The 27,534-nt window shown below is 63.4% G+C and overlaps 1 protein-coding gene across 2 annotated transcripts; it reads left to right on the top strand.

Moving 5' to 3' along the window:
- The first annotated feature begins 1,475 nt into the window (after positions 1-1,475).
- MMP17 (matrix metallopeptidase 17) lies at positions 1,476-17,105 on the top strand. Of its 2 annotated transcripts, XM_037160933.2 has the most exons (10): positions 1,476-1,575; positions 7,793-7,928; positions 8,530-8,659; positions 9,098-9,381; positions 9,879-10,055; positions 10,238-10,337; positions 10,922-11,004; positions 11,083-11,235; positions 13,481-13,738; positions 15,735-17,105. In XM_037160933.2, the coding sequence occupies exons 2-10, from the start codon at positions 7,889-7,891 to the stop codon at positions 16,058-16,060; spliced, it is 1,551 nt and encodes a 516-aa protein (XP_037016828.2). In that variant the 5' UTR covers positions 1,476-1,575; positions 7,793-7,888; the 3' UTR covers positions 16,061-17,105. The 2 variants fall into 2 exon arrangements, with proteins under 2 accessions (XP_037016828.2, XP_053525721.1); XM_053669746.1 differs by lacking the exons at positions 1,476-1,575; positions 15,735-17,105 and adding an exon at positions 14,073-14,111 and having other exon boundaries at positions 7,703-7,928.
- Positions 17,106-27,534: the final 10,429 nt, after the last annotated feature.

The raw sequence follows: 27,534 nt of genomic DNA, 5'->3' as shown, positions 1-27,534 counted from the left end.
TCCAGCCTCACCTGACGCTGGGACACTCTGGGATGTTCCCTCATGAGGAGCCCATGACCACAGCCACAGTGAGCTTGGTTTCTGACTGGCAGCCAAGCTGTCCCCATGCACACGAGCAAAATTTGCGGATGTGCCTGTCAAGAGTCACGGGAGCCAGGGTGCCTTTCCTCCCACGGTCTCCATCCATCTGTGGCAGGTGCACACTCTCCAAAAGGGGCCTCTGGGGCTCGGGGAGTGACAGGTAGGACAAGCAAGGCCACCCCTGGGGCAGGACAGTGAGGAAGGGCTCTGCCTGGAGTGCACCCCTCAGCCCCTCAGGTTGGGGGGGGGCGTGGATTCAGGTGAAGGGCCTGGGCCTCTGTCCCTGTCTGTACAATGGGGCCTCACTCCTGCCCCACCAGCCGTGATGAGGGGCCTCAGGGGGAGAGGGAGCTGCCGCTGCCCAGCAGGACAGAACCCAATATAGGAGTGTGCCCCACGCCTCTGAACCGCAGAAGCCAGCACGATCTGCTGAGGGCCTCTACATCGTGACCTCCTGTAAGTTACTTAATTTCTCTGGGCCTCAGTTTCCTCCTTTAAAATGGGAATAATGGTTTTCTTTTAAAATATTTTATTTAATTTTTTTAGAGAGCCAGGAAGGGAGGGAGAGAGGGAAAGAAGCATCAATGTGTGGTTGCCTCTTATGCGCCCCCCAGAGGACTGGCTGCAACCCAGGCCTGTGCCCTGACCGGGAATTGAACCCGCGACGCTTTGGTTCGCAGCCAGCACTCAGTCCACTGAGCTACACCGGCCAGGGCTAAAATGGGAATAGTGGTTTTGATAAGATGTTGGGAGAAGTGAATGAGATTGTATGTGGGAGGCTCTGGGCAGGCGCCGGGCACACAGGGACTACCGGTAAGTCAGCTTTTCCCTTCCCAGACCCACAGCGACCACAGACCGACCGTCCTCGCTGACCCACTGTACCCCGCCTCTCCCAAACTTTCACCCCGGCCCAGCCCTCCTGCTGTCCAGGCCCCTACCCTTTACCCCCTCCCACTGCGGTGCGAGGGCGCCACCTAGCGTCCGATAAGCGCTGCGGCTGCCGCGCGGGGTCTCCAGCCGTTACTACCAATCCGGACCGGGCCCCGCCAGGGTCAGTTCCCCGGCGGGCGGCCGGAGTCCCTGGACTCTGTGCCCACCCGCCCGGGACTGTGTGGAGACACTCGGAAAACGCCCTCTTTCGAGCCGCCGCCGCAGCCCCTACCCGCGGTGGACTCGCGCGGAAGGTTAGGATCCCCGCGGAGCACGGGCCCTTTAAGGCGGTGGGCGGGCCGCGCGGCCGGGGATCATTAGCATACATTAGCATGCCCCGCCCCGCCGCTGGGTGGCTCAGTCGGCCGGGAGCGGCGCGCGGGGCGCTCGGGACGCGGGGCGCGGGGACGTCCACGCCGCGCAGGCCGCCTTGTGAGCGCGATGCCCGGCCCGCCGCGGCCCCGGGCCCGGGTCCCGCCGCTGCCGCTGCTGCTGCTCGCGCTGGCGGCCCGCGGGGGCTGCGCCGCGCCCGCGCCCCGCGCCGAGGATCTCAGCCTGGGGGTGGTGAGTGCGCAGCCGCGAGGCGGTCCCGGCTGGCGGACCCCTCGGGCGCCCTGGACCCATTTCCCGGGCTGCAAAGCCGAGGCGGCGATGGGCTGAGGGTCGGGCACGCGCGCACCGGGTCAGGGACCAGGCGCCCGCCCCTTCCCCGCCCGGTGCGCTCGGAGCGCTGCAGCCGCAGGAGCCCGCGGAGGGGAGCAAGGGTCGCCTGGCCCGAGCCCCGTGCCCGGCTCGGAGCGGCTCCGAGCGGGTGGGGCAGGCGTCGCAGCCCGGGAGAAGTGCGCCCCGCGTGCGTTCACGGGGGAGGGAGAGAGAGAGGCGCGCGCCCACGACCGAGGACAGGCCGGCGCTGCGGAGTGTGGGCGCCCGGAACACGGGTGGTTCTCGAGTTGGCTCTGTGGCAAGTGTTGGGGAGCGAGGGAGCCGGCCCTCAGCATCCCCCCCGCCCCGAGCATGGATCTTGGTCCTGCGCCACCTCCACTTCCACTGCCAGGGTGTCCAGCCTCGCCCTGCCGCCCCCATGGCTCTGTCCTGAGCGTGGTGGGGTCCCCCTGCCGGTCCCAAGCTCGGACGGAGCCCCACCGCCTCTCCTGTGTTCTCCACCACTGGCCGTCCCGCTGCCCTGGGAGCCGCGCTGGAGAAGGCGGTGGCCCTCCCCACACCCCCTCCCTCGGGCTGCCTGCCAGGCTTGGAACCTCTTCTGGCCTTGGGAGACTTAGATCAGACGACGTGCGTCTGCTGCCCCCCGGGCGCGGGAGGCCACGCCAGGGCGCCGGTGCATTAAGCTGATTCCTTCTGAGGTTCCCGCCCCTGCAGCTGCCCTCGCTGTGCCCAGACGCAGGGACCCAGGCCAGGGTCCTTAGCGCCCCACCCGCACATGGCCCACATCCCTGGCAGTCTCCTGAAAGGGTGCTGGGGGGGAGCGCTGCCAGTGCCACGGACATTCGGGGGCTCCAGGTGGATTCAGGCAAATGGAGGCATTTGGGTGTCATCTGCAGCCCTGTGCTGGGCAGGACTTGGCCACAGGTTCTGGATGAGAAACAGGGTCCAGCCGCTGCCAGGCTGCCCCAGCCCTCCAGGCACAGGGGAGGTGCAGCCAGGGTTCCCGCATGCGGACTTTGGGGGACCCCACAGCCGGCTTCCTGCCAGGCAAACTGCCTCGGAGAAGGTGTGCATTTACCCACCTCCTGCAGCTTCTTGGGAGCTGGGGGTTTCCTGGATTCCCCCCCCCCCCCGGGGGACACACTGTGGACACCGTGTCTGGGCTGAGTGAGTGTAGATTCCAGGTCTGGAAGGCTGTTGCGGGTCACAGTCAGGCAGCGGAGCTTCCTCGGCCCAGCCAAGTTCGCTCATCAGACCCAGTGCAGCTCTGAAGTTGCCCCTGCTGCCCCGAGAGAGCCGTCAGGCACACTGCCCCCAGGTCCCGCCCGGGCATCTCCTCACCCTGCTCCATGGGCTCCCCAGTACCCAGGCGGCCACCGAGCCGAACCCTGTGGAGTGCGCTGGGCTGGGGACATGGCTTGCCAGCCTGGAGCCCAGAGACAGCAGGGTGCCGGAGTCTGGACCCTTGGGGAGAGCAGAGGATGCTGCCCTTGCCCCGGAGCCCCCACCCCCAGGAGGCCTAGTGCGGGAGAACCTTCCTGCCTCTTGCCCTGGGTAGTGGGCAGAGGGCGGCCTCTGGTGGCCTTTTGGGAAATGACACCTCAGAGCCTGCACCCCAGAGGTGGAAGAGGTCTGCGAGACACCCGGGATTTATGGGGATGGGGGTCCTTTCCCGCCCCCTCTGAAGGCCGCCCTTCGGGGCCCACCGGCTGCACACGCAGGCCTGCCGCCACCCATAAGAAGGGCTCCTTTGTATGTGGGATCCAGCACCACCCAGGCGGAGCTGAGCCGGTGGGTCCGGAGCAGTGGGTGCTTCTGGGTGGGGTTCCCCCCACCCCGCCTTCACCCAGCCCATCGGCCTTAGCTGGGGAACAAAGCCCACTGAGGCCTCTGCACCAGGCTGACGCGGCTGTCGGGGCGGTGGGGTGGGGCGACAGGGCCGGCCGTGCCCTCCTGGGCCGGAGCTCTTCGTTCTTCCTGAGTCGGAAATCTGTGGAGCCGGACACTGGCCCAGGGCCATGGGGGAACGCAGCGCCCCCCTCCGGCCCTCCTCCCCAGGACCCTTCCAGAAGTGCGGGGGCATGGGGACCCCAGCCCCTGGTCTTTGTGGATGACAACGTGCTGCCACTGCTGTGAGCCTGCTGTCTCTGCTTGGCCGTCTGTCCCGGAGGACAGTCTGTCTGCCCCATGGCAGGCCAGACATGGAGTCCAGGCCTTTAGCCGGTGGGACGGGCGGACAGCTCCTCTCAGTGAGCTGCAACCGGAGCCACCCGGTCGGGGCCGTGGTATGTGAGGCCCGGGCCCTGTCGGAGGGGCCTGCAGGACAGGTCCCATGCAGCAGGTGGCAGGCAGTCTCACTCCCCAGTGTGCCCTCGGAAGTGAGGGTGGCCAGGACGAGCAGCTCCCAGCGGCTGAGCAGGGCACGGGTTGGTAATGGTGGGAGCCACGTCGGCGCTGGAAGCTCCCAGTCCCCCTCCACTGCCCGCACGGTGAAGGTGGCAGGGCTGACAGGCACCCTGGCCCAGCCTCTGGTCCCTGGTCCCTGTGCCCAGGGGAGCTGTGGGCCCCACGAGGGCTCAGGATCCTGTCACAGGCCTGGCGGGGGGCCAGACGCATCCCTCACCGCCGCCGCCGCAGTGGAGGAGCTGGCCACCTGCCCTCAGCCGGGACCCGGGAGCAGGGCAGGGTTAACCAGGAGAGAGAGTGTCGCTGGGCTCCCAGGCCCTCTGCCCTTCCCTGGGAACTTGAATGTGAATGGATGTGGCTTGAGAGACGCCCCTCCCCAAACCCCTCCCACTCCTGAACACCCGTGACCAGTAAGTTCCGACTCTGGGCTGGCGGCCAGCCAGGAGGGACTGAGGAGTCTTTGTGGCTTTGTTGTGGGACCAGCATGGCCCCGGGCAGGACGGTGCTGGACGCCTGTGGTTGCTGCTCCAGGCAGTGCCTGACCCCTTCCTGGTGTAGCCCCCAGGCTGCTGCTCCCTGGCCTGCAGCCTAAGCGCTGGCCTCAGTGTGCTCATCAGCACAGTGGGACCAGGAGAACACAGCGGGGCAGTGGGACCCTCACTGGGCTGTGCCCCTGAAGGGCCCCGGGCAGCGTCTGGCAGGAGGAGGGGGCTGGCCTGGGCAGGTGGAGAGAGTTCGGGACTGCTGTGCTCTGACCCTGCGCCGTGCCCGGGGACTGCCAAGGGTGCTCAAGCGCCGGTGATTCTTGTCTCTCCGTAAATGACGACATGGGCTTCCAGCGGGACAGGGCTGGTGCCCGTGAAGGGTGATGGGGCCGCCACCCGTTAGCTGGCAGTCCCCAGCGCAACCCACGGCCTGAGGGAGGAGGCGGGTCTTGGCAGGGTACAGAGCCAGGCACCTGCCTCCGGTCACCCCCAGGACTGGTCCCGGGCACTAGCTAGGGAGCCCTGGCTTTCCGCTACGGCGCAGTGCCGCGGGGACAGGCCCTGAGGCCAGCCGGCCCGGGGTCAGCGAGTGACAGCGGGCACGTGTCCTGACCTCTGTGCCTCGGTGTCCACCTCTGTAAAGTGGGGATAGCAGGGCCTGCCTCAGAGGACTGACTCAGCGGGCTGTCACTGGGCCTGAGCTGAGGACAGAGATGCACAGGAAAGTGTGGGACCTCGGTGAGTGGTCAGGACCTCTCAGCGTGATTACTGTTGGTGATGGGATGTCTCCACTGTTTATCGCGGGTCTCCATGGGACCGTCTGCTCCCCAGGGGGTGGCAGGGCAGGGTCTCCCAGTCTGTGCCGGCGCCCCAGCGCGCCCGGAACTCTTGGTAGGGGGTGTGTCGATGGACTCCCGGGCAGGGGGCACTTGGGATTGCCCCAAGGGCCAGCACCCCCCCTGAGTTAGTGACTGTGGCCTCACAGTCACTAACTGAGTTTGCTCAGCTGTGAGGAGACAGCCAGCCCAGGAGGTGCAGAGGGTGAAGCAGGGACGTGAAGCAGGTGCTGGCCCTGCTCTGTACTCTCTGTTATTTTGGGGGGCAGGGCTCTACGCAGCTCCCCGTTTCTCCAGCTCTTCCCCTGGTGCTGCGGTTGGAGGCGGGAGCCTGCACTCGATCCCGCCCTCCGGGTCCGCTCCCTCATCTGTGCGGTGGGGCTAATGCTGAGGCCCCCGAGGCTGGTGGCGCGCCCTCAGGGATGGGATGTGGACAGGGCCTGACAGTTCAGCCATCCGTCCCCAAGTTCCCCTCAGGGGGACCAAAACCCAGGCCGGGGCCGGCGTGTGTCGGCCCACGTGCCTGCCCCTCCACACCTGTAAGTGCGGACGCGGACGGCGCCGTGGGTGGCGGCTGCGTGATTCGGTGCGCGCCGTGAGCCTTCGCGCTCCCCAGCGTGCGGGCGTCACAGCGCGCGCCCCCACCGTGCACCCAGGAGCTGCGGGACAGACGGGGGGAAGGGGTGCCTGCGACCCGCGGCCCCGGTGGTGGCTGCACCTCTGGGAACGGATAAAAGTCTCGAAGGGCGCCCAGGGGGCGCGGTAAGTCCGCCGGCCCCGAGCACGGACGCACGTGGTGCCCACGGGCGATAAACAGAAGCCCCGGGGCCGGAGAGCAGCGGCCCAAGTCGGCGGGGCGCCGGCGGGGCGCCCCTCCCGGGCCTGGGTTTCCAGATCTGGGTACCCGTTCAGCCCGAGGGTCCCTGCAGGCGAGCCCCCGCAGGCGGCTCGGCTGGGGGCGGAGCCACTGCGGGGTTGGGCGCCCGGGCCCCGCCCCTCGCCGGTGGCCCCGCCCCCTCCCCGCTTTCTGGAAGGTTCAGCACCGCCCTCCCGCCCAGGCTGTTGCCCTGGAGACGCGGGTGCCTGTGGGTGCGCAGGCGGGGGACGCTATGCTCCGTGGGCTCCCAGGTGTCGGGGGCGGGGCTGCCGTGGCTCCGGGGTCCGGGGGGTCTTGTCGCCCCTGCAGGGACCGCAGCCTGGTGGACGGGCTCTCACTCACGTGGGATCTGCTGTCCCCGTGGTTAACACTCCCACCCCCGTGCCACCCCCTAGCTTTCTCCATGATTCAAAATGTGTCAACTACCAGGAAAAAAATCAAACCTCGGCCATTTGGCAGTTTGCCTCGTCCTCCGAGGCTGGGATGAGCCGGGAAGTGAGGGGGGGCTGTTTTAGCCGCCCCTCCCCACAGCACCTCTGCGGCCCAGCGGGGCTTCTTGTTGGGGGTGCTGTCCCTGTGTCCACCTGCAGGTGGGGCTGCCGGGTCCCCCCAGACCTGCCAGAGGCTTGACCTGCTGTTAGTCTTGGGGTCTCCCCTGGCGAGCCCGGGGGGCTGTGCCCACACCCCCACTCCACACTTAAGCGCAGGCCTCGGGGGCTCTGGGAGGAGTTGGGGGTTGAGGAGGGGGGTCTGCATGGGGCTGGCGGGATGTCTGAGACCGAGGGTGCAGAGCCCCACGCCAGGCCTGCCGTAGGTGTGCGGCCCCTGCCACCAGCCCCGAGATTGGGTCCCTTTCCCAGAGTCTTGCCCCCAGTGGGGCTTCCAACTGCGGTGCCCTGGGGGAGGGGCAGGTACCAGAGGCTGCTGCCCGGTTGGGTGGGGGAAGGAGGGACAGCAACCGAGCTGAGCTGGGCCCCCCACCCCTCTTTCTACAAGTCAGGACTCAGGCCGAGGCTGATACGTGCTTTCCAAGGTTGGCAAACGTCTCAAAGCAGACAAAGCTTTCTCAGGCCTCCTGGCCCGGCGCTCCGCGGCCGCGAACCACACCGAGCCCGGGGTGCCGGCTGACACCTGGCTGCTGTCCCAGTTATAGGCAGGCCACCAGGGGTGGGCAGTTCTCCAGGGTGTCCCACTGTGTCTTTGAGTCCCTCCCACCCCCACAGACCAGAGGACAGACCAGAGGGATGGAGCGACTGGCCACTGTAACAGCAAGGAGGTGGGGGGTGGGTCATGAGCCAGGCAGCCTGGCCCCCCGGGGATAGACTCCTCCCCATCTCTCGTGGCCTGCTTGTGACCTGGTTCCCCAAACTGGGGCCTCAGCTCCTTGCCCTTCTCAGGACAGGCCTCACGCCTCGGGCCCTGAAGACACCTCAGGACAGGGTTAGAGGGATCTTGGGGACTGATGGGGGGACAGGCCTAGCCCCCTCTCCCCCTCACGCTGCTCTCTGCCCCAGGAGTGGCTGAGCAGGTTCGGCTACCTGCCCGCGGCGGCAGACTCGGCGACGGGGCAGCTGCAGACCCAAGAGGAGCTGTCCAAGGCCATCGGGGCCATGCAGCGCTTCGCGGGCCTGGAGGCCACCGGCGTCCTGGGTCAGTCCCGGAGCCTGACCTCCCCGCTTTCTCCTCGCCTCCCGCCATTCCAGGCCCAGTGCCCCCCAGCCTGCCTGTGTGGAGTGGGGGACGGGGGCAGGGCCACCCCCCGGGAGCCCCTCTGTGGTCGCCGCAGCACCCCAGGTGCGGCACGGCCACACCCAGACCCCTCTCCACCACCCCGCACGGTGGGGACTGAGGCTCCGTGCCCGTCCAGGCCACCCAGGGCGGGGCCCCTTCCTGCCCAACACCCAGCTTTCCAAAAGGAGCCGGAAATCTGGGGAATTTCGTGAGCACCCCACTTCTCACATGTTGGCAACAAATTCCAATTTTTCAAAGACCCTCCTGAGGTCTGTCCTAGGGCTCTGCAGGGGACACATGTGTGTCATGTGAAACACAGGGGGAGTTGGCTACGCTGGTCCCCGTGGGGCCCTGTGACTGGTCCCGGCCCTGCCATGGGGTCAGTGACCCTGCAGAGTGGCCCCATTCCCCCAGACCTGGGGCGGCAGGCAGCCAGGGGCCACCTCTCGGGGCTGCTGGGGAGCCCGGTTGGGGGCTGCCTTGGGCCTGGCCCCTGAGCTCACCTGCTTTGCCCTTGCAGACGAGGCCACCCTGGCCCTGATGAAGACCCCGCGTTGCTCCCTGCCCGACCTCCCGGCCGCCGCCTCAGCTCGAAGGAGGCGCCAGGCCCCTGCCCCGACCAGGTGGAGCAAGAGGAACCTGTCGTGGAGGTGGGTGGCAGGGCCCCCGGCCTGTCCCGGGCTCGGCGTCCAGGGGCGGCTGAAACAAGCACCCACTCACCGGGGCTTCAGACCACGGCTTTGCCCTCTCGGTTCTGGGGGCCGGAGGTCCGAGACCCTGGGCCGCAGGCCTGGCTGCTCCTGGGCCGTGGGGGAGAGCCCGTCCGCAGCCCTGTCACGCCGTCCCCAGTGGGCCTTTCTGTCTACGTGTCCTCTTTTGTGTATGAGGATGCTCTCCGTGGGTTTGGGTCCCCCCCCAGAGTCCGGAACGGCCTCCTCTCAGCCTCTGCCTCATGTCACACTGCACACCCCTGTTCCGTGCAGGGTCCCAACCCCCAGCCCTGAGGAGGGACACCCCGGGGAGCCTGGGGTGGGGGCACAGGGCCTGTCCCGGTGACCCCACCTCAGCCCCGACCCCGCCTGCCCTAGGGTCCGCAGGTTCCCGCGGGACTCGCCCCTGGGCCGAGACACAGTGCGGGCACTCATGCACTACGCCCTCAAGGTCTGGAGCGACATCACCCCCCTGAACTTCCACGAGGTGGCGGGCAGTGCCGCCGACATCCAGATCGACTTCTCCAAGGCCGACCACAATGACCGCTACCCCTTCGACGGCCCTGGCGGCACCGTGGCCCATGCCTTCTTCCCGGGCGACCACCACACCGCCGGGGACACCCACTTTGACGATGATGAGGCCTGGACCTTCCGGTCCTCAGGTGCGTCCGGGCTGAGCCCTGGGGACAGCCCTGCACAGCCCAGGGGCCCCGACAGTCCCCAGGGTGTGGCAGGAGCCACAGGGGCCTGTTGAAGGTGGGGAAGCCGCCAGGGCCTCCTTACGCATCCAGACCGCAGTGCGCACCTGTCTGCTCACGGGAGCGGCCGGGCAGTCCCAGCCCGGGTCGGCCTCACCCGCCGTCTCCGGTAGGTGCCCCCACCTGGCTGGGTGCAGCCGGGCTTTCGGGCCTGGGACATGGCTCCCTGTGTCCTCCGACTGGCCGAGGGGCTGTCCTTGCCCAGGAAATGTTGCTGACCCTGCTGTGAGTGGGGCGTAGACCCTGTTGCCCCCCAGGGGGCTGCTGCAGCTACCCGCACAGGCCCCAGGGACCCCCCAGGCACCTTCCTGCCCAGAACCTGCCCGTGGGTGCCTGGCCTGTGTGCACGAGCCCCGTCCTGTGACCCGAGCCCCGTGGCTCACTGATCCCCCCATCCCCAGATGCCCACGGCATGGACCTGTTTGCGGTGGCTGTGCACGAGTTTGGCCACGCCATCGGGCTGAGCCACGTGGCGGCCACGCGCTCCATCATGCAGCCCTACTACCTGGGGCCCGTGGGTGATCCCCTGCACTACGGGCTCCCCTATGCCGACCGGGTGCGCGCCTGGCAGCTGTACGGTGAGTCGTCCCCGGAGCCGGCCCCAGCAGACGGATGACGGGTGGAAGCTGGGGACCCCCCGCCGGCCGCAGAAGGGTTCTTCCGTCTCCACCCTGGGGACCGGGAAGGGCACTGGGGTTGGAGGGAGGTCCAGCCCGGCTGCGGGTGCGCCGGGCTCCACGCAGCCTCCCTGTCTCCACAGGCGTGCGGGAGTCCGTGTCCCCCACGGCGCCGCCCGACAGCACAGAGCCGGAGGAGCCTGCCCTCCCGCCAGAGCCCCCGGACAACCGGTCCAGCACCCCGTACGTAAGGCCGTTTCCCCTGCAGCAGCACCGCCCTGAGCTCCAGCCGTTGCTCAGGGACGCTCTCTCCTTAAACTCCCCGGGCAGCAGGGGGCGCCCCTGCCCCCCCCAGCCCCGGGCCTGCAGAGGCATTGAGTTTCATGTTGATGTCCTCTCAGCCTCCGTCCCCGTCACTGCGGGCTGTGTGACAGACACCTCCTCCATAGTGTCACACCAGCACCGTTTCTGAGCCTCGGGGAGACATTCCCCGAGAGCGCATCCACTCTGTAGAGTCTGAGCCCCGCGTGTTCTAAGTTCTGCGTCAGGCGGGCCTTCCCTTCCCTGGTTGTCACCGTCATGTTGCCCCGAGCCCACCCTCGGGCAGAGCCGCAGCCCTGAGGCCAGTCCCCTGCACGATGGCCGGTGTCACAGTGGACAGTGGGCCCTGGAGGCAGCGAGGTGCTGTTGGTGCATCCTCGGCCAACCTGACAGGGGCCCGCTTCCATTTGCTCTTCTCTGGGCGCCCCTGCTGTGCGTCTCCGAGCTGCAGGCCGGGCGCAGGGCTCCCTCAGGACGCCCCGCCCACCGGCTCTGTCTGTCCCCAGGCCCAGGAAGGACGTGCCTCACAGGTGCACCACTCACTTTGACGCGGTGGCCCAGATCCGTGGCGAGGCCTTCTTCTTCAAAGGTAGCCCCCACGGGGTGCGGCACCCAGGGTGCAGGGGGCCCTGGGCCAGGCCCGCCGCCTCACGCACTGTCCCCGCAGGCAAGTACTTCTGGCGGCTGACCCGGGACCGGCACCTGGTGTCGCTGCAGCCGGCGCAGATGCACCGGTTCTGGCGGGGCCTGCCGTTGCACCTGGACGGCGTGGACGCCGTGTACGAGCGCGCCATCGACCACAAGATCGTCTTCTTCAAAGGTGGGCGCCCCGCCTGGCCGCCTCCAGGACGGCCGTGCCTGCTCCTGCTCTGGGGCAGCCCTGGGTTTGCCCCGGGCACAGCCGGGAGCGGCCTGTTCACGCGCGTGCTGACCAGCGTGTTTGCTGAGCACCTACTCTGCACCGTGTGCCTCGAGGCCCTGCAATGCCCAGGGGTCAGAGCACGGGACCCCTGCCCTTTCGCTGGGGGCGCGCATGGTCAGCAGTCACCGGGGCTGAGGCAGCTATTTCCAGGGCACCCGCGGGAACAGGTCACAGGCAGCGGGAATGGCCCAGGCAAAGGTCCTGGGGCAGGAAAGATCGGAGCACAAAGAGGGTGATGGGGCTGGAGTCAGGTGAAGGGCGTGGACGCCGGGGACGGCCACAAGGTGGGAAGGAGCTGGACTCTGTCCAGGTCTGTGTGTCAGTCCAGAATGACTGGTCCCCTGCAGGAGGGCGTCACTCCCCCCTCCCACCCACGCTGGGGCCTGAGTTGAGCACCAGCTCCCAGACTCCGCAGTCAGGGGTCCGGAGGAACACGCCCAGGGCAGACCTGGTGTCTACACTCAGAGTTGTGACGGTGTGGAGTCCACCCCTCCGGACAGGCCAACCCCCAGCTCAGGGCTGGGCTGTCCTGCTGCCTGGACCTGGGCTCCCCGGCCCGGCCTCCACGTGGGGGGCACAGGGCCCGACGCCCACACTCAGCAAGGGGCCACCCGGGCCAGTCTCCCCGCCCAGCACGGCCACACTCACCGTGGCAACCCAGCACAGAGGGCGTGTTCCAGACTTGGACTGTTGTACAGTGTGTAAAAGCCACGGGTCCCCCACCACAATCCACAGCTCTGGCTTCTCCGGGTCAAGCCTGCAGCCTCTGGTGGGCTGCGCTTTTGCCCGGCTGCCCGTCCTGGTCGCACAGTCCAGCCCGCGGCCCTGACCGCGGAGTCTGCACGGGGCCACCACCTCTGCCACCCTCCCTGCCGCCCCGGCTTGCAGGCCCTGCATCTGCTGCCAATCCCCAGCAGAGGATTTTTTTAAATACTTTTAATTGTGATTTAAAACACACACCACGGAGTTCGCCGTCCCACCCACGTGTGGGCGCACAGCTCCGTGGCACAAGCACGTTCACACTGTCATGCACCTGTCACCATCGTCCCCAGAGGTTTCCGTTGTCCCAGCGAAACTGTCCCCGTTAAACCCTGAGCCGCAGCCCCAGCTCCCACTGTCTGATCTCCGTCCCCATGACTGCTGTGTCAGGGTCCCTGACGTGAGTGGGCTCAGGCACCGCTTCTCCCTGTGGGTCTGGCTGACGTCACCGATCACATGGCCTCAGGGCTCATCCCTGGGCAGCAGGCGTCCCATCCCCTTCCTCTTTGAGAGTCAGTCCCCTTCCCTTGTGTGGACAGACCTGACCGTGGTTGCCCTTCACCCGCCGATGGACACTCGGACTGCCCCACAGTCCAGCCGCTGGGACAGTGCTCCTGTGGACACAGCTGCCCAGCTCTGCTTTGCATCCCTGCTCTCCCTTCTGGGCATGAGCTCAGAATGGCGCTGGAGCCCCTGGTAGTTCTGCATGAAGCTGGGTGAGGATCCCCCACCTTTCTCGGAGGCTGCCCACCTGTCCTGTGTCCAGCAAAGGATTTCTAATGTTTGCTGCTTCCTTGGTCCTGAATAACAAGGCCAGTGAGCAGCAGGGAGGACACGCTGTCACCACTGAGCTGAGCTCTTGCGTCCCCACCCTGCTCGGGCAGAGCGGCAGCACCCAGCTTCCAGACAGAGTTGAGGACAGACCCCAAAGCCTTAGACCATTTTCTGAAAGTTCAGCATATGGGTCTGAAGCTCTCGGTGGTGCCTGAGGGCTCATGCACAAGTCCACTTAGAGCCCATCTTGTCTTTGCCACGAAGATGCTCCCAGCCCACCACCTCGTAGAAGTCGATCAGGCAGAACAGCGAAAGGGCATCTCGTGGGCCCTGACTCGTCCTGAGTCTGCAAAGCGGTTGCCCTCCCAGAACCTGGGTGCTCAGGTTGCCACCAAGTGGAAGGAGTCCATGCCAGGTGCAGAACAGGTGTCAGGCATGGCGCAGGTGCCAGGTGTGGGGCCCACAGTAGGTGCTCAGTAAACGCCGGTGAGGACTGCTGCACACAGTGGGGGTGGGTGCAATGGTGTGGAATGGGGAAGGGCGGGGGGAGCAAAGGCTGGAGCCCTGCCCGCAGGCGGGCTGAGCCCCAGCCGGCTCTTTCTCTCCCCAGGAGACCGATACTGGGTGTTTAAGGACACTAACGTAGAGGAAGGGTTCCCGCGGCCCGTCTCCGACTTCGGCCTCCCGCCAGGCGGCGTCGACGCCGCCCTCTCCTGGGCCCACAGTGACAAGACTTATTTCTTTAAGGACCAGCTGTACTGGCGCTATGATGAGCACACGCGGCGCATGGACCCCGGGCACCCGGCCCGCAGCCCCCCGTGGAGGGGTTTGCCCAGCACGCTGGACGACGCCATGCGCTGGTCTGACGGTGAGCCGGGCGGGCCGGAGGCGGGGTGCGGCCTCGGTCTCCCCACCCGTGGACGGCGTGGAGAGGGCGGGCTTGGAGCAGCCCTGAGCCAGGAGGTGCTCCCGGGCACCCCTGCTGCTGACCCTTCAGGGGTCCCCTCACCTGCCGTGGGATGGCCACCCTGGCGCCCTGTCCCCTCCTCCCTCCCTGACCCAGCAGCACAGAATGACCCCACAGGGCAAATGCAAGGGGATGGACGCTCCTTCCACTTGGCTTTTTAAAAAAACAAGCAAATTTAACCCTTCTTATTTATTTGTATAATTTGTCTCTTTAAAAATGTTTTCATTGATTTTAGAGAGAGGAAGAGCGAGTGAGAGACATTGATCTGTTGTCCCACCTATTCATGATCGATTCCTGCGTGTGCCCTGGCCAGGGATTGAACCCACAACCTTGGCGTATCGGGACGACACTCTAACCAAATGAGCTACCTGGCCAGAGCAAATTTAATCTTTTTCAATGCAGGGCTTGCCCTGATCCGCGTGGCTCAGTGTGTGGGGCATTGTCCCACAAAGTGAAAAGTCGCTGGTTCGATTCCCATTGAGGTCACGTGCCTGGGTTGTCGGTTCAGTCCCTGGTCACAGCATGTACAGAGGCAACCGATGGATGTTTCTCTCCCTTTCTCCCTTATTTCTTCTCTCTCTAAAAATAAATAAGTAACATATATTTTTAAAGAATTTATTTATTTATTTACTTATTGATAGAGGGGGGAGGATGGGAGAGAGGGAAACCAATGTGTGGTTGCCTCTCGAGCGCCCCCTACTGGGGAACCTGGCCTGCAACCCACGCATGTGCCTTGATTGGGAGTCAAACTGGCCACCCTTTGGTTCTCAGGCCTGTGCTCAATCCACTGAGCCACACCAGCCAGGGCATGAATAAGTAAAGTATTTTTTTAAATCTAAAATATGGGGCAGATGCACCGGTTGATAGTCCACAGTATATCCAGTTAATGATCGATAAGAAATCATGATGTTGATCATAGTTGAACTTAAAGAAAAAGCCGGCGTGCACTGCAAACCCTCCGCAAAGCTCTCCCTCACCTTCCGAAACTTCAGCTATTCCAGTTCCTCTCCGGGGACACCACACACATTGCCATGTTGGAGTGGTAGGGAGAAAACCGATCAAACTTACTCAAAGTCCACATTGCGAAAAGACCGCGTTATACAAAAAAGTGGTCACGCGCTCATCAGCTGAATCATCTTAGTGTATTTTCTTTGATTTTTCATTTCGGTGTACTTTAGAAAATTGACCGTTAAAGTAGTCAGACGGGAACGCCTCAGCGAAGGCTCCCCCTGGCGGCCGGGCCCTGCAGTTCCCAGGAGCTGTATCGGATCAGGGCGTGGCCTTTGCCCCGCCCACCGCACCCTCGCCTGCAGGGGGCGAGGGGGAAGGGAAAACAATAAGCTACGAAGAGAAGTGTAGAATTACAAAAAAGCCTAAGTTAAACACTTGCGTGAAAACCATTAATTTGTTAGAACGTAGTGTAATCACAGCAAATTCAATGATGCCTTTGAAAGCACGGCAGCCGACCAACTAGCGCGATTGGACTTGGCGAGCACTTGGAAGCTCTCACGAGCTCTTCACTCGCTTATTTTGCCCACTTCTTAGTAATCTTGTGCCGAGACGAAGCCGTTTGCCTGGCTGGGTAAGCGGCTGGTGAAGACAGCGTAGCGTTCAGCCGAGCCTTTCTGCTCTGTTTTCAAAGCTACTCGAGGGGCGCCTGGCACATAGGGGGCCCCTCCCCCGGCAGTGCCCATAGGAAGGACACCCAGGGCGGCTCCTGCGTCCCTCCGCCTGCAGGCGGCTCCGGAGCTTTCAGTCCCCGGTGGGGCCTAGACGGGGACTCCGACCCGCGGGACAGCGCTGCCTGCCCTGTGGCCCCTGCCCTGCCCAGCGTCCTCCCGTGGTGCAGCCGCCCCGCCGCGTGGGGCTCAGCTGCCTTCGCTCTCCTCCCCCGCAGGGGCCGCCTACTTCTTCCGCGGCAGGGAGTACTGGAAGGTGCTGGACGGCGAGCCGGCCGCGGCGCCGGGCTACCCACAGTCCACGGCCCGGGACTGGCTGGTCTGCAGAGACGCGCAGGCCGACCCGGAGGGCGCGGGGGCAGAGGCCGGGGCCCACGCCCCACCCGGACAGCACGACCGGAGCCACTCGGAGGACGGCTACCAGGTGTGCGCCTGCAGCTCTGCGACCTCCCGTCCGCCCCATGCCTGGCGCCCCCTGCTGGCCGCCGCGCTGCTGCCGCCGCTGAGCACCCTGTGGAGAGTGGCCCGGGCCCTGGTACTCTGACAGCCGCTGCCGGCCGGCAAGAGGACAGGCAGGCACAGCCCGGGGCCACCCAGGGCAAGGAGGAGCGCCCCCACCCACCAGCACCCAAAGCAAGAGCTCCTGAAGAGCAGGCGTGTCGCCTTGGGGACCCGGCCTTTGCAGCCCCTGAGCAGAGCCACCACTTCGGCCTGCCAGACGGAGCGGCCTCCTGGGTGCTGCCCCTGGGCTGGTTACTCTGACTTGTAGACACAGGAGCACCCTCCCCCTGCCTGTCTGGTGGGGACGGGAGACACTGTCCTTCCAGTCAGCAGACACTGCTCACACGGAACCTCACTGATGGGCTGGGGACCTCTGCTCAGGGCCTGGAGCACAGCCCTGCCGGGGCCACCGCCCCCATTGTGGCCACACTGCCCCTGGCCCCTGGTGCTTCCACCCACCGTGGGCTTGCTCAGGGCAGCCCCCAACACTCAGACGAGCTCCCGAACTGGGGCCACTGCCGGTCTCCCTTGTGACACCTACAGACAAACAGGACCTCCCTACTTCTTCCCTGCTCGGGCGAGGCTCCTTGAACCCCCCAGGTGGGGCCTGCATGTGACCATCCTCCAGGCCTGGATCCCAGACTCACCTGCACTCGGGTGGCAGGGCTTCCCCCACCCTGGGTTCATTGGCCCTGGCCTATCCAGCATTTCTGTGACGAGTCTGTGACCTGGGGTCTTTATACCCATTTCACAGATGGGAGAGTGGAGGCCTGCTCTGGAAATGCACCTTCTGCCTGCAGACAGGCCCACAGCCCACAGAGCTTGCTGGCAGAGCCCCTGCCTGGGCACACAGGACGTGCAGAATGAGACATGACCTGTCCTGGGGAGGTGCCTGGGACGTGGCAGGCAAGTCAGCGAGGGGCCTCAGGACCTCCAGGGAAGCTGCTGTGCCCTCGGCTCCTGCAGCCCCGGCTCCCTGTCAGGACGGCGCCTCCCCCCCACCCAGAGGGGCAGAAGGAGCCCAGCTGGCAGGGAGCCCTGTGCTTGTGGGGTGGGCGATGCTCCAGGAGGGGCCTCTCAGTACCTGGAGCGATTGTGGGACTCGGTCAGGAGGAGCGGCCGGCTGTAAGGTGGGCTCAGAGGGAAACTCTGGGGGCTGGTTCATGGCGGTGGCCCCCACCTGGGGGGAGATAAATGCTGCTTTGCAGGGGGTATCCAGGCAGGCCCCTGAGCAGGAACCGGGAGGAGTTGGTCCCACACAGGGGATGGATGGGGACAGGAGCAGCAGGCGCAGGCAGGGGGCGGGGCCCTGTGTCCTCCTGCCAGAGCACTGCAGCCCCCAGAGGGCAGGGCTGTCCGCAGGGCCTGCAGTCGCTGTGGGGCACGGAGCTCACACCCTGGCCTTGGGAAGCCCCTCTGAGGTTCCCCACTGGCCCTCGGGAGGGGCAGGAAGAGCCCCACATCAAGACGAGGGCCCCTGACCTGGCGCCCAGGTAGCAGAGGCGGAACCTGGTGTGTGTGGCCACCACAGCGGGCAGCAGGCTCCAGGCCAAGCCCCGTGCTCATCAGCCAGGCCATGTCCCACATCCGTCCGCCGGCCACCTGGTCCCTAGAGCCGGGAGGGCTCTCTGCCTGTGGGACCACTCGTTTAGGATGACCTGCCCACCCGCTCCCCCGAGTGGTCCCACTTCGACTCCAGCGGCCTGCGTGGGAGCTCTGTGTTTTTGGAGAAAGGGCCGGGGGAGGTTGGGCACAGCCCCCCGGGGGGACTAGGTCTGCAAGAATCAGGCTGTCACAGTGGGTGGTCTTACCGTTGTGTCCAAGCCAAACGCGTTTATAAAACTTTCCCACCAACGCTGTTTCGTGTGAAGACGGGGACAGCAGGCACAGGAGTGGCAGTCGGTGACCCTGTGGGGGGTCGTGAGGGAGGAGTTCCCAGTAATGTGGCCAGTCTCTGGCTGGGCCCCCCTGAACAAACCTGGGGGATGCCGTGCTCTCGTTGCAACCTGTGTGTTTCCGGTCTGGAGTGACCTCATGTTTGCAGAGGGGGGGCAGGCGGAGTGCACCCCAGGCTCCGCTCTGTGCGTTTCCTGCCCACCGGGCGGGTTACCGCACCTGTCCCAACACCCTCTGCTGACAGGAGCGTCGGCCGTGGCTGGGTGTGTTCTCCGAAGTGGGCACAGCCCCGAGGGCCTTCCCTGACCGCTGTGGCCTCACGACCTGCGGCTCGCTGAGGGCTGAAGGTCGCAGCTGGCTGCCTGAGCTGCCCCCCGTGCCGCCGCCCGAAGGGTCTTCCCAGTCAGGTTTCGTTCTGTGTATCCGGCAGGAAGGTCACAGAACTGAGCGACACGGGCAGTCTCGCCGTCGAAACACCTGGAGGTGCCGCGTGGGACTGTGGATGTTCGGCCCCCCTCTATTTTTATGCCTGGCTGTGGCGGTGCTACTAGCAGAGGCTGTGGGTCCCCGGGGACACGGCAGCCACGGTGACAGACCCAGAGAGATCCCCCGGGGGGAGGTCAGAGGACTCCCACCACTGCGAGGAGAGCAGGGACCCCAGCTGAGGTCACACGCCGGGCGCAGGTGCTGGCTGACCTCAGCCTTGTGAGCAAACAGACATGTCCCCGTGTGTGTGGGTGCCAAGTTTACAAATCGTGTCCCCACGGGTGACCTCAGGGGCTAGAACACACTGTACGGGTGAGGAAACGGGGACATTGGCCTTAGCTCTGGGAACCCCGACCCGCACTGCAGGCTGGGGGCTCAGACTCCCTGTCCCGAAGGCTGGGAGTCCCAGCTCAAGGTGCTGGCAGGTGCGGTCCCTGGGGAGGGCCACCTCCCATGTCCTCAGGTGACAGACTTACTGTCTCTTCTTAGAAGGACTCTGATCCCTGGTGAGGGCTGGAGTCTGTAACAGCACCTGAACCTCATCTCCTCCTTGGGTCTCACTCCCAACACCCTCCCACTGGGGGCTGGAGCTCGCACACGGGAGCGCTGGGGACATTCAGCCATGACACCAGGCCATGTCACCCCCTCCCGCCACCATCCTGGGAGCAGACGGCAGGGGCCCTGAGGGGCCGTTGCCTGGAAGAGGAGGCTGGGTGCTGTGGTCACAGTGCCATCCTCCTGTCCTGGGTGGTCGTCTGAATGGGGGGAAGGTGGTCACTCCCGTCTTCCAGATAAGGACACGGAGGCTGGAGCAGGGGCTGGGATGCTGGGTGTCTCAGGGGCTCCTGCGTGGCCTGGGCTTGCTCACGCAGGTGGGCGGCCAGGTTCTGAGGGACAGAGTCACAGCAGAGACCGGGCGGAAGCTGTGTCACCCTCACGACCCTGTCTTGGGTCACCACCGCCACTTCATGTGGGAAACCCTAGGCCCTCAGCTCCCAACCTGCCCCTCTGGGCCAGCTGCAGGCGGACCTCTCATCGGCTTCCTCCTAGACCTCTCGCCCAGTCTGTCCTGCCTTCCGAATGTCCCCCCTCGTCACGCCCATCAGAGCCATCTGCTCTGCCTGGAATATTCCAGCAGCCTCCTAGTGGGCCTACTGCACCCCACCGGCGGGGCCCGGGGCAGGTCCCAGGTGCACCGGGCACTGTGCTTCTGCCGCCCAGGCCGACGGAGCGCCCCGCTCTCCCGGGCCCTCGGGGTCCGAGGTGCTGGCAGGAGGCCGCGACCTCTCGTTCCGGAGGCAGGAGAGGGGGTGACAAGCCAGTGCCCCCATCAGTCCGACGAGGCTCCCCAGATGGTGACTGGGGTCAGAGTGGGCAGAGGTGCTTTACTTACTTTCTCTCTTTAATTTTCTAAACTTCCTATTACATCTTATTGATTATGCCATTTCAGTTGTCCCAATTTTCCCCCTTAGCCCCTCTCCACCCAGCACCCCTCGTTCTTTCAGGCCATACCCCCACCATTGTTCATGTCCGTAGGTCACGGGTGCAAGGTCTTTGGCTTCTCCAGTTCCTGTGCTGCACTTTACGTCCCCGCGGCTGTTCTGTAACTATTCATGCTTCTTAGTCCCCTCACCTCATCACCCATCCCCACCCCCCACACCGGGCAACCATCAAAATGCTCTCTCTATCCACGAGTCTGTCTCTGTCCTGGTTGTTTGCTTAGTTTGCTTCTTAGATCCAATTGTTGATATGTATGTACTTTTGCCATTTTAATGTTCATAGTTTTTATTTTTTTTAATAAGTCCCTTTAACATTTCATATAATAATGGTTTGGTGATGATGAACTCCTTTAGTTTTTTCTTGTCTGAGAAGCTCTCTATTGGCCCTTCAATTCTAAACAATAGCTTTGCTGGATAGAGTCATCTTGGTTGTAGGTTGAAAGTCTTTTCATGACTTTGAATATTTCTTGCCGTCCCTTCCAGCCTGCAAACTTTCTTCTGAGAAATCAGCTGACAGTCTTATGGGAGCTCCCCTGTAGGTAACTAACTAACCGCTTTTCTCTTGCTGCTTTTAAGATTCTCTCCTTATCTTTAAACTTTGACATTTTGATTCCGATGTGACTTGGAGCGGGCCTCTTTGCACCATTCTTGTTTGGGACTCTCTGTGCTTCCTGGACTTGCATGTCTATTTCCTTCCCCAAATTAGGGAGGGTTCCTTCATTATTCTTTCAAATAGATTCCGATTTCTCGCCCTTTGCCCTCTGCTTCTGGACCCCCTACGATGGGAGTGTTGGAGTCTTTAAGTCGGTCTGGCGCTGCTTCTACTACCTCGTTGGCTTTTCTCAGTCTACTGATGTGTCTTCCCCTGAGTCAGTCCCTGCTGGTTTTTGTAGCCGGAAGTTCTGGGGACTTATCGCCCTGCCACTGGTGCCCTGGGCTGTGGGCCTTGGTGTGGCGCTGGGACTCCTTGCTCCCGAGATGTCCCTCTGAATTTTTACCCACCACACGTGGGTGTGGGACCAGCCCGTTCCGCATGTCCGCCCCTCGTTCCAGTCTGGGTGGACGTGGTTTCTTTAATTCTGTAGTTGTCAGACTCCCATTCGACTCGCTTTCTGCCAATTCCGGGCGATGGTGGTTCTACAATTTAGTCGTAATTTTGATGGGGTTGTGCGAGGAGACAAGCCGTGTTTACCTATGTCATCATCTTGACAAGAAGTGGAGTAGTGGGTACTTTAGGGCAGTCCTGGGGGGCTTCTCGGGGTAGGTGCCACTAGAGCTGAGAGCTGCATGGTGGGAGGAGCTCATGGCTGGAAGGCCTGGGCAGTGTTCGACAGAGGCAACCTCCAAAGCGAAGGCCTCAGGCCAGGGTCCATTGGTTACAGTGCCATCCCGATAGGCCAAGGTTGGGAGTTTGATTCCCGGTCGGGGCACGTACAAATACCAGCCAATGAACGTGCAGATAAATAGAACCACAAATCGATGTTTCTCTCTCTCTGTCTCCGCCCCTCTTCCTTGTTCTTTCTAAAATCAATAAAAGGATAAAAATAAAGAAGGCCTCCAGCCAGTGCCAACTTGGGAGGCTGGCAAACAGAAAGAAGCCAAAGGCCGGGTGGCAGGAGCTGGCACTTGGACCCAGTGGCACCTCACTGAGCTGTAGGCTGTGGGGGGTGAGGCGCAGCTCTGGGCTTGGGCAGTGGGAGGCCGGGGGCGCGGGCGGGGCAGAGGGGGCTGGCCCAGGCTCACATCTCACAGTGCACGCACCCTGCCCGCCCCTGCGGAAGGCGCCGGGTGTCCCTCTGGGCCTGGGGGGCAGCGCTGGGGGTCTGCTCCCCCCCAGTCAGAGGGTCTGCCTCTTTCTGAGCATGGCTCTCCCACAAGCTGCCCTGCACCTCAGTCCAGGAGCACCTCCCAGTCCCGGCATTTCTGACAATGAGGACTGGGCCTTCTTTCCCTCTTATTCATACCAGTTCCACTCGTGCCCGCTAATGACTGCACTGGGGAAAAGACACAGAAAATAAGATTCACCGCCAGCCACATTGAGGGCACTCAGTGCCCTGCAACCACAGCCCCTGTCTGGTTCTGAACATGTTGGTCCCCACGAAAGGAAGCTCCTGCCCCTGCCTCACCCCCGCCCCGGCCTGGCTGTGCGAACACTAACCTCACTCTCTGAGCGGTTGCTTATTCTAGGCAACTCGTCCCGGAGGCAACCTGCAGCCCTCGTCATCTGTGTCTTTTACATTGTGCCCGATTTCATCGTGCTGTAGTGTGAACCTGAGCTTTGTTCCTTTTCAGGGCAGAGTAATATTCCACTGCTCAGTTTTTGCCACGTCTTGTTTTCCTTTTTATTGATTTTGAGAGAGAGAGAGAAAAAGAAACATGAATTTGTTGCTCTGCTGATTCATGCACGCATTGGTTGATTCTTGCCGGTGCCCCGACTGGGGACGGACTCACAGCCTTGGCGGATCGCGACGATGCTCTAACCCACTGTGCCACCCGGCCAGGCTGCCACGTTTTGTCTGTACATTCACTCGCTGATGGACATCGGGTTCCCAGTGTTGTGACTAAGGCTGCTGAGGACTGTCTGGGGCTCAGACACAGGGCCGGCTGCTGGCTGTCCGCAGGGGCCCAGCGGAAGTCTCTGCTGGCGAGTGCAGGTAAGCACTGCTCCGCGAGGGTGGGGTGAGGGCGGGGGGCTGTGCTGCTGAGTCGGCCTGGGTCTGCTGCACCCCCGCAGGCGGGCGGCGGGCAGGTGGTGGAGAGCACCCAGACCCCACTCCCCGACCCAGTTGAAGGAGAAAAGCGAAGGGTGAAGACCTCATGTACTCCCGTTGCGGATGATCAGAAAAGGACACATTAGGACTCACGTGGCCGTAGACAGAGAGGGAGCCGGCAGGTGGCTGGAAGTTCGTAGAAAAACACGAGGACACCTTTTTAGGTACGAAAACTGAAACCAGAGTGGAAACAGAGGAGAATCCGGGGTTTTGTGGGCGGAGGGCTGACAGTCGGTCCTCAGGGCCCGAGACGGAAGGAATTGGCAGGTACGTCAGTCACCTACCAACAGAGGGGACGGAGCTGGAGCCTGAGGCCCCGAGGCCCCGCAGCCGGTGTGGGGCGGCTGACCCTGCAGAGTCCCCTGGGAATGTCCCCGTTCCCTCACGGCCGGCCTCCGTGTCCCTACGTCTAGGGACAGTCTAGCCGGTAGCGTCCGGTTGGGTCCAAGTGTTTCCTCCATGTGGCCACCCTGTGACTTCGATGGGGTGTGTCGCCCATTCACACTTAGGGACGCACACGCAATCTGGTCTGGTCGCAGGCAGCAGTTCTGGCCGGGAGGGGCTTGCTGCTGCCACTTCTTTTGCCCTCCCCTCCCCTCCCCTCCCCTCCTCTCTTTTCCTCTCCCTGACTTCCTCGGCTTCCTTGATCAATTTTAAAAACATCCACAAGCTTTGATTTCTTTCTCTTTTTGGAGTAGCTGTTTTTCTGCGCGTGGCCACTTTGGGGATTTACGTACCATCGAGTTACAAAAGTGTATTTGGGGCTCCGAACAACTTGCGCTCGATGGTCCACAGAACCTCCCCCCACGTCCACTTCAGGGGAGAACACAGGCTGGGGGGTGAGGGGACCCCTGGGCAGAGCTGGGGCTCAGACCAGCCTCCTGGCTCCTGCTCGGTGTCCGGGCCAGCTGCACGGCCTCCCCGGGGACTTGGCGAACCTCCAGGCTAGTCAGCACCTTGGGGCGAGATTCCAGCCTTCTGAGACAGAGGAACGAGACTCTTCTGCCCTGTGTCACTGGGCGGAGGGCAGGCTGTCTGAGCCGCCACACCCACTGTGGCCATCACCGCGCCCACACCTGGCCTGTGTCGTCAAAGTGTCCCAGGCACCTCCCTGCCTTCCCCGTAACCAGGTGTGAGGCCTGGCGCCCTCCTCGTGACCCTTTTTAAATCGGTGTTTTCATCTGTAAAATGGGGCCGTGATGCTCCCAGGGTGTGTCTGGCTCCAGCGTCTGGACACTCGGAGGCAGTAAACTTCTCGCCCTCCCGCCGTTATAGCGGTGCTGACAGAGTGGCCAGCAGTGGGGACACGGGGACGTCCAGAGCTGCAGAGGATTTTCCTCAGAATTTATCTGAACTGAGAGAGGACAGCGGCCAGGGAGGGAGTTTTCCTGTGGACAGGGACAGTGCATGGCTCCACGTTAGGGAGGCTCCGTGGAGGTGGGAGAAAGCCAGGGGGGTCTTGGGGGGGTAGCAAGGCTCCGTGCTCCCCTGGGGGTGGTCACCCCATTTCAAAGGTATGTGAAGTTAGGTGCTCAGAATCGGTGGGCAAGGCCGGCTTCGGGTGAAGAGAAATCTTTGACTGAAGAAGCCACGTGCCTTGGGGCGGCTCCCCACCGCAGCCTGCCCTGGTGGGCATTTACGACCAGACTGCCCTGTGAGGTGACTTTCCCCCTCCTGCTGAGCTGTCCCCCGGGGGCGGCACAACCAAGACGGCCAAAGGTGGAGGTCGAAGCCGGACCCCTGAGATCCCCGGCCGCCCCTGCAGTGACCACACAGCAGGAGCAGGGAGCAACCCTGTGTGGTTTGGAGTCACCAAGAGTTACCGGCTGCTTGTCCCCTCGGCACAACCTGGCCAGTGTGGCAGACGAGCCAGAACTACGGGGCTGCCGTGAGGCTGGGAGGAGGTGAGGCATAAATCGTGTAAGCCAGCACCCAGCACACGCCAGCAGGTGACTCACAGACTCAGGCAGTCGGCCATCCGACCGGAGCGCACCTGCACGTGTGCCCTGGCTCCACTGGCTCTCGAGGCAAGCCTTCCCTGCTTCCCACAGCTCCCGGCTCCCGCCCCACCCACACGTCCTGCTCCCCGCCTCCCTGGACTGTGCTTCTAGTGCAGATGGATCCCACGGCAATGCCCAGTTTAATGGTTTTCAGGGAGGCCTCTCCTTTTTCACTGCTATATAATATTCCACCATCGAGCCATCTCAGAGCTGAGGTTTGGGGGTTTTGCCAGTGTTTCCCCCTATAAACGCTGCTGCTGTGAACCTCGTAGACTGTCCTCTGTGAGTGAGTGTGTGACTACATCCCCTTATAAAAGAGGGCTTGGTCTGGGGTGGGGGGACTTCAGCAGAGCGGGGGTATGCTTCCACAGTAGAGGGGAGGGTCTCAGGGAGCGGACAGGATGGTGGCTGCGGGTCCTTCATCCATCCATCCGTTCGTTGCTAATGTCAAGGTCTCAGACCCTTTCGGGTGGTAACAGGTGTGTCTTGGAGCTTCCACACTGGGCAGGGAGCTAGGAAATTCTCATTTCCGGGAGCAGAGTTCCCGCGATACGTCAGGGGGGACAGACGGGGAGGCGGGAGCTGGGACGCGTCCTCGGAATCTGAATCGCTTTGGACCGGCTCGATCTCCACTCCGCAGAGGGCGAATGTAAAAGTATGCGTTGGACGTCACAGAAAACAAGGATGTAACTGCCTCAAGCCCCCAGACCCCCCGAGTGGGCTGCTTGGTCCACCGACCTTGGTCCTTTGTGACCGGGAGGGGAGCGGTGGTCAGAGAAATCCTGGCAGGGAGGCGAGTTTGGAGCTGAAACCAGCATTTTGACAAAGAGCCGGTCTCTGCAAAGTCCCTGGGGCTGGGACAGGCTGCCCTGGGCGAGGTGAGGGGTGATGAAGAGGAAGAAATCGGGGCTGCTCTGAGGAGCATGGCTGATACGGGACACCGGGAGACCCCTCGGGGGCTCTGGGGTGTCCCGGCACGAGGCTGCGATGGCTTGGACCAGGGGGTGGCTGGCAGATGGGATGGGGGTGGGGGGAGGGAAAGCAGATGGAGCCGGGGAGGGAGTCGGGCGCCTCAGCGGCATCAGGAAACACACCTGGGTGCCACTTGAGGCAGGGAGGGTGAGAGGGAGAACAGGTTTTCCGGGCTGAGAGAGCGGCACACCCCAAGGCTCAGGGGCTGGCCCGTGAGACACTAAGGAAGCCCCAGGCCCTGGTCGCCGCCCCCCGCCCTGCAGTGACAAAGCCTGGGGGGGCAGCTGCTGCGTAACTTTAAGATGTCCTGTGAGGCTCGTGACTCCCTGTCGTCCGTCCTCAGGCAGCCACTGTCCATGTCAGGTTGAGTCACCGGTGCGGCAAGGCCCCAGGGCCTGGGCCACTGGGCTGACGACTGCTGCAGGAACTCGTCCGGCCAGCTGCAGACCCTGGGCAGCCTGGGCGGTCCTCAGAAGTGGCTGCGGTGCACGGACTGTAGTGTTGGGGCTGGGGTAACGCAGGGCAGAGTGCGGGGTCCCCGGAACGGTGGTCCCTGGCTTCTTCTCCTTCCAGGCCCTCCAAGGGGAGGGGACCCAGACACTGAGCCCTCGGAAGCTGCCGGAAGGGGCCTTCTCCCCAGGCTAGTGTCACTTCCACCTCAACTGCAGAGGCACTTGAGGACACTCTGGGGCCCAGCTTGTCTCCACGGCCGCTATTTGGAAAAGTGACCCAAAACTTACAAATAACAGCGAGGCAACAGGCCCTTGCATTGTCCTACTGGAGTGCCATTGAACAGCCCTCCCCCAGGGGCTTCTTTGTAACTCAAGGCAAGGGGCGCAAACCCATCCCCTGAAGGGTCAGACAAGCAAACAGGACTCTGCAGCCACGCAATCATGTGGCCACTGCTCGTGGACAGTCAATAAGCCAGGTGCGTGGCTGGGCTCCGGTAACACTGTATTCACCAAAGTGGCCGGGACTCTCCAGGGTACACAAGGAACTGCACCTCTCCCCACTTCCGAGCTGGTCAGAGACTTGAAGAGACTTCTCTCCAGAGAAGACACTTCAGGATCAGGGAAATGCAAATTGAAACCAGAGTGAAAAACCATTCACACCCACTAGGACAGCTATTAAAAAAGAAAGGCAGGGTGTGGCAAGTGTCCGTGAGGGTGGGGCCTGCGTGCTGGTGGGAATGTGGACAGTGCAGCTGTGTGGCCGTCAGGGCGGGGACATAGGCAGACCCTGTGATGACCATGGAGCCTTCCTGCTCAGAAACACTGGACGGCACCTCAGATGGGGGCTGTTTTCCATAGTGAAATCACCCTGGCTGGTGTGGCTCAGTGGATTGAGCGCCAGCCTGCAAACCGAAGGATCACGGGTTGGAATCCCAGTCAGGGTACAGGCCTGGGTTGCAGGCCAGGTGCCCAGTAGGGGGAGCTCAAGAGGCAACCACACACTGATGTTCGGCTCCCTCTTTCTCCTTCACTTACCCTTTCTCTAAAAAAACCCCAGATAAATATTTTTTAAAATAGTGAAATCAGTAAAAAGCACAAAAATGTAAGACACACGGCACTAACTAGAACTTGCTCTTTTGTGAATGCGTGTGCACGAGAACACCGACTTGAGGGTTTCGAGAGAATTCTATGAGCAGGCAGATTTGCAAATGTGGAAGCTGAGCAGAGGGTCGGGGTCAGGGGTGGTGCCCATTGTGGGCAGGGGGCCCAAGCAGAGCCAAGCGGGGCCAGAGGGCAGCGGACCAGTCTGGCCTCCCTCATGGCCAATTCTGGAGCTGAGGGTGAAGATTCCTTCCAGGATGGGCTGGGTCCTGGGCTCCCAGGGAACTAGCTGTCTGCCAGCACCTGCCCCTCACTGGCTGCCCTCCCTCCACACTCCCCT

This window comes from Artibeus jamaicensis, unplaced genomic scaffold, assembly GCF_021234435.1.
Source record: "Artibeus jamaicensis isolate MK-2021 breed Jamaican fruit bat unplaced genomic scaffold, CSHL_Jam_final contig_525, whole genome shotgun sequence".
Lineage (NCBI taxonomy): Eukaryota > Metazoa > Chordata > Mammalia > Chiroptera > Phyllostomidae > Artibeus > Artibeus jamaicensis.
Note: the sequence above shows the minus strand (reverse complement) of the source record. Positions and strands in the feature narration are given on the sequence as shown.

Excerpts from the sequence above, each read along its gene's own strand:
- MMP17 (XM_037160933.2), top strand. The coding sequence starts at position 7,889 with ATGCAGCGCTTCGCGGGCCTGGAGGCCACCGGCGTCCTGG. Across the intron at positions 9,382-9,878 it reads CTGGACCTTCCGGTCCTCAG|ATGCCCACGGCATGGACCTG; the intron begins GTGCGTCCGGGC and ends CCCCATCCCCAG. Across the intron at positions 11,005-11,082 it reads CGAGGCCTTCTTCTTCAAAG|GCAAGTACTTCTGGCGGCTG; the intron begins GTAGCCCCCACG and ends CTGTCCCCGCAG.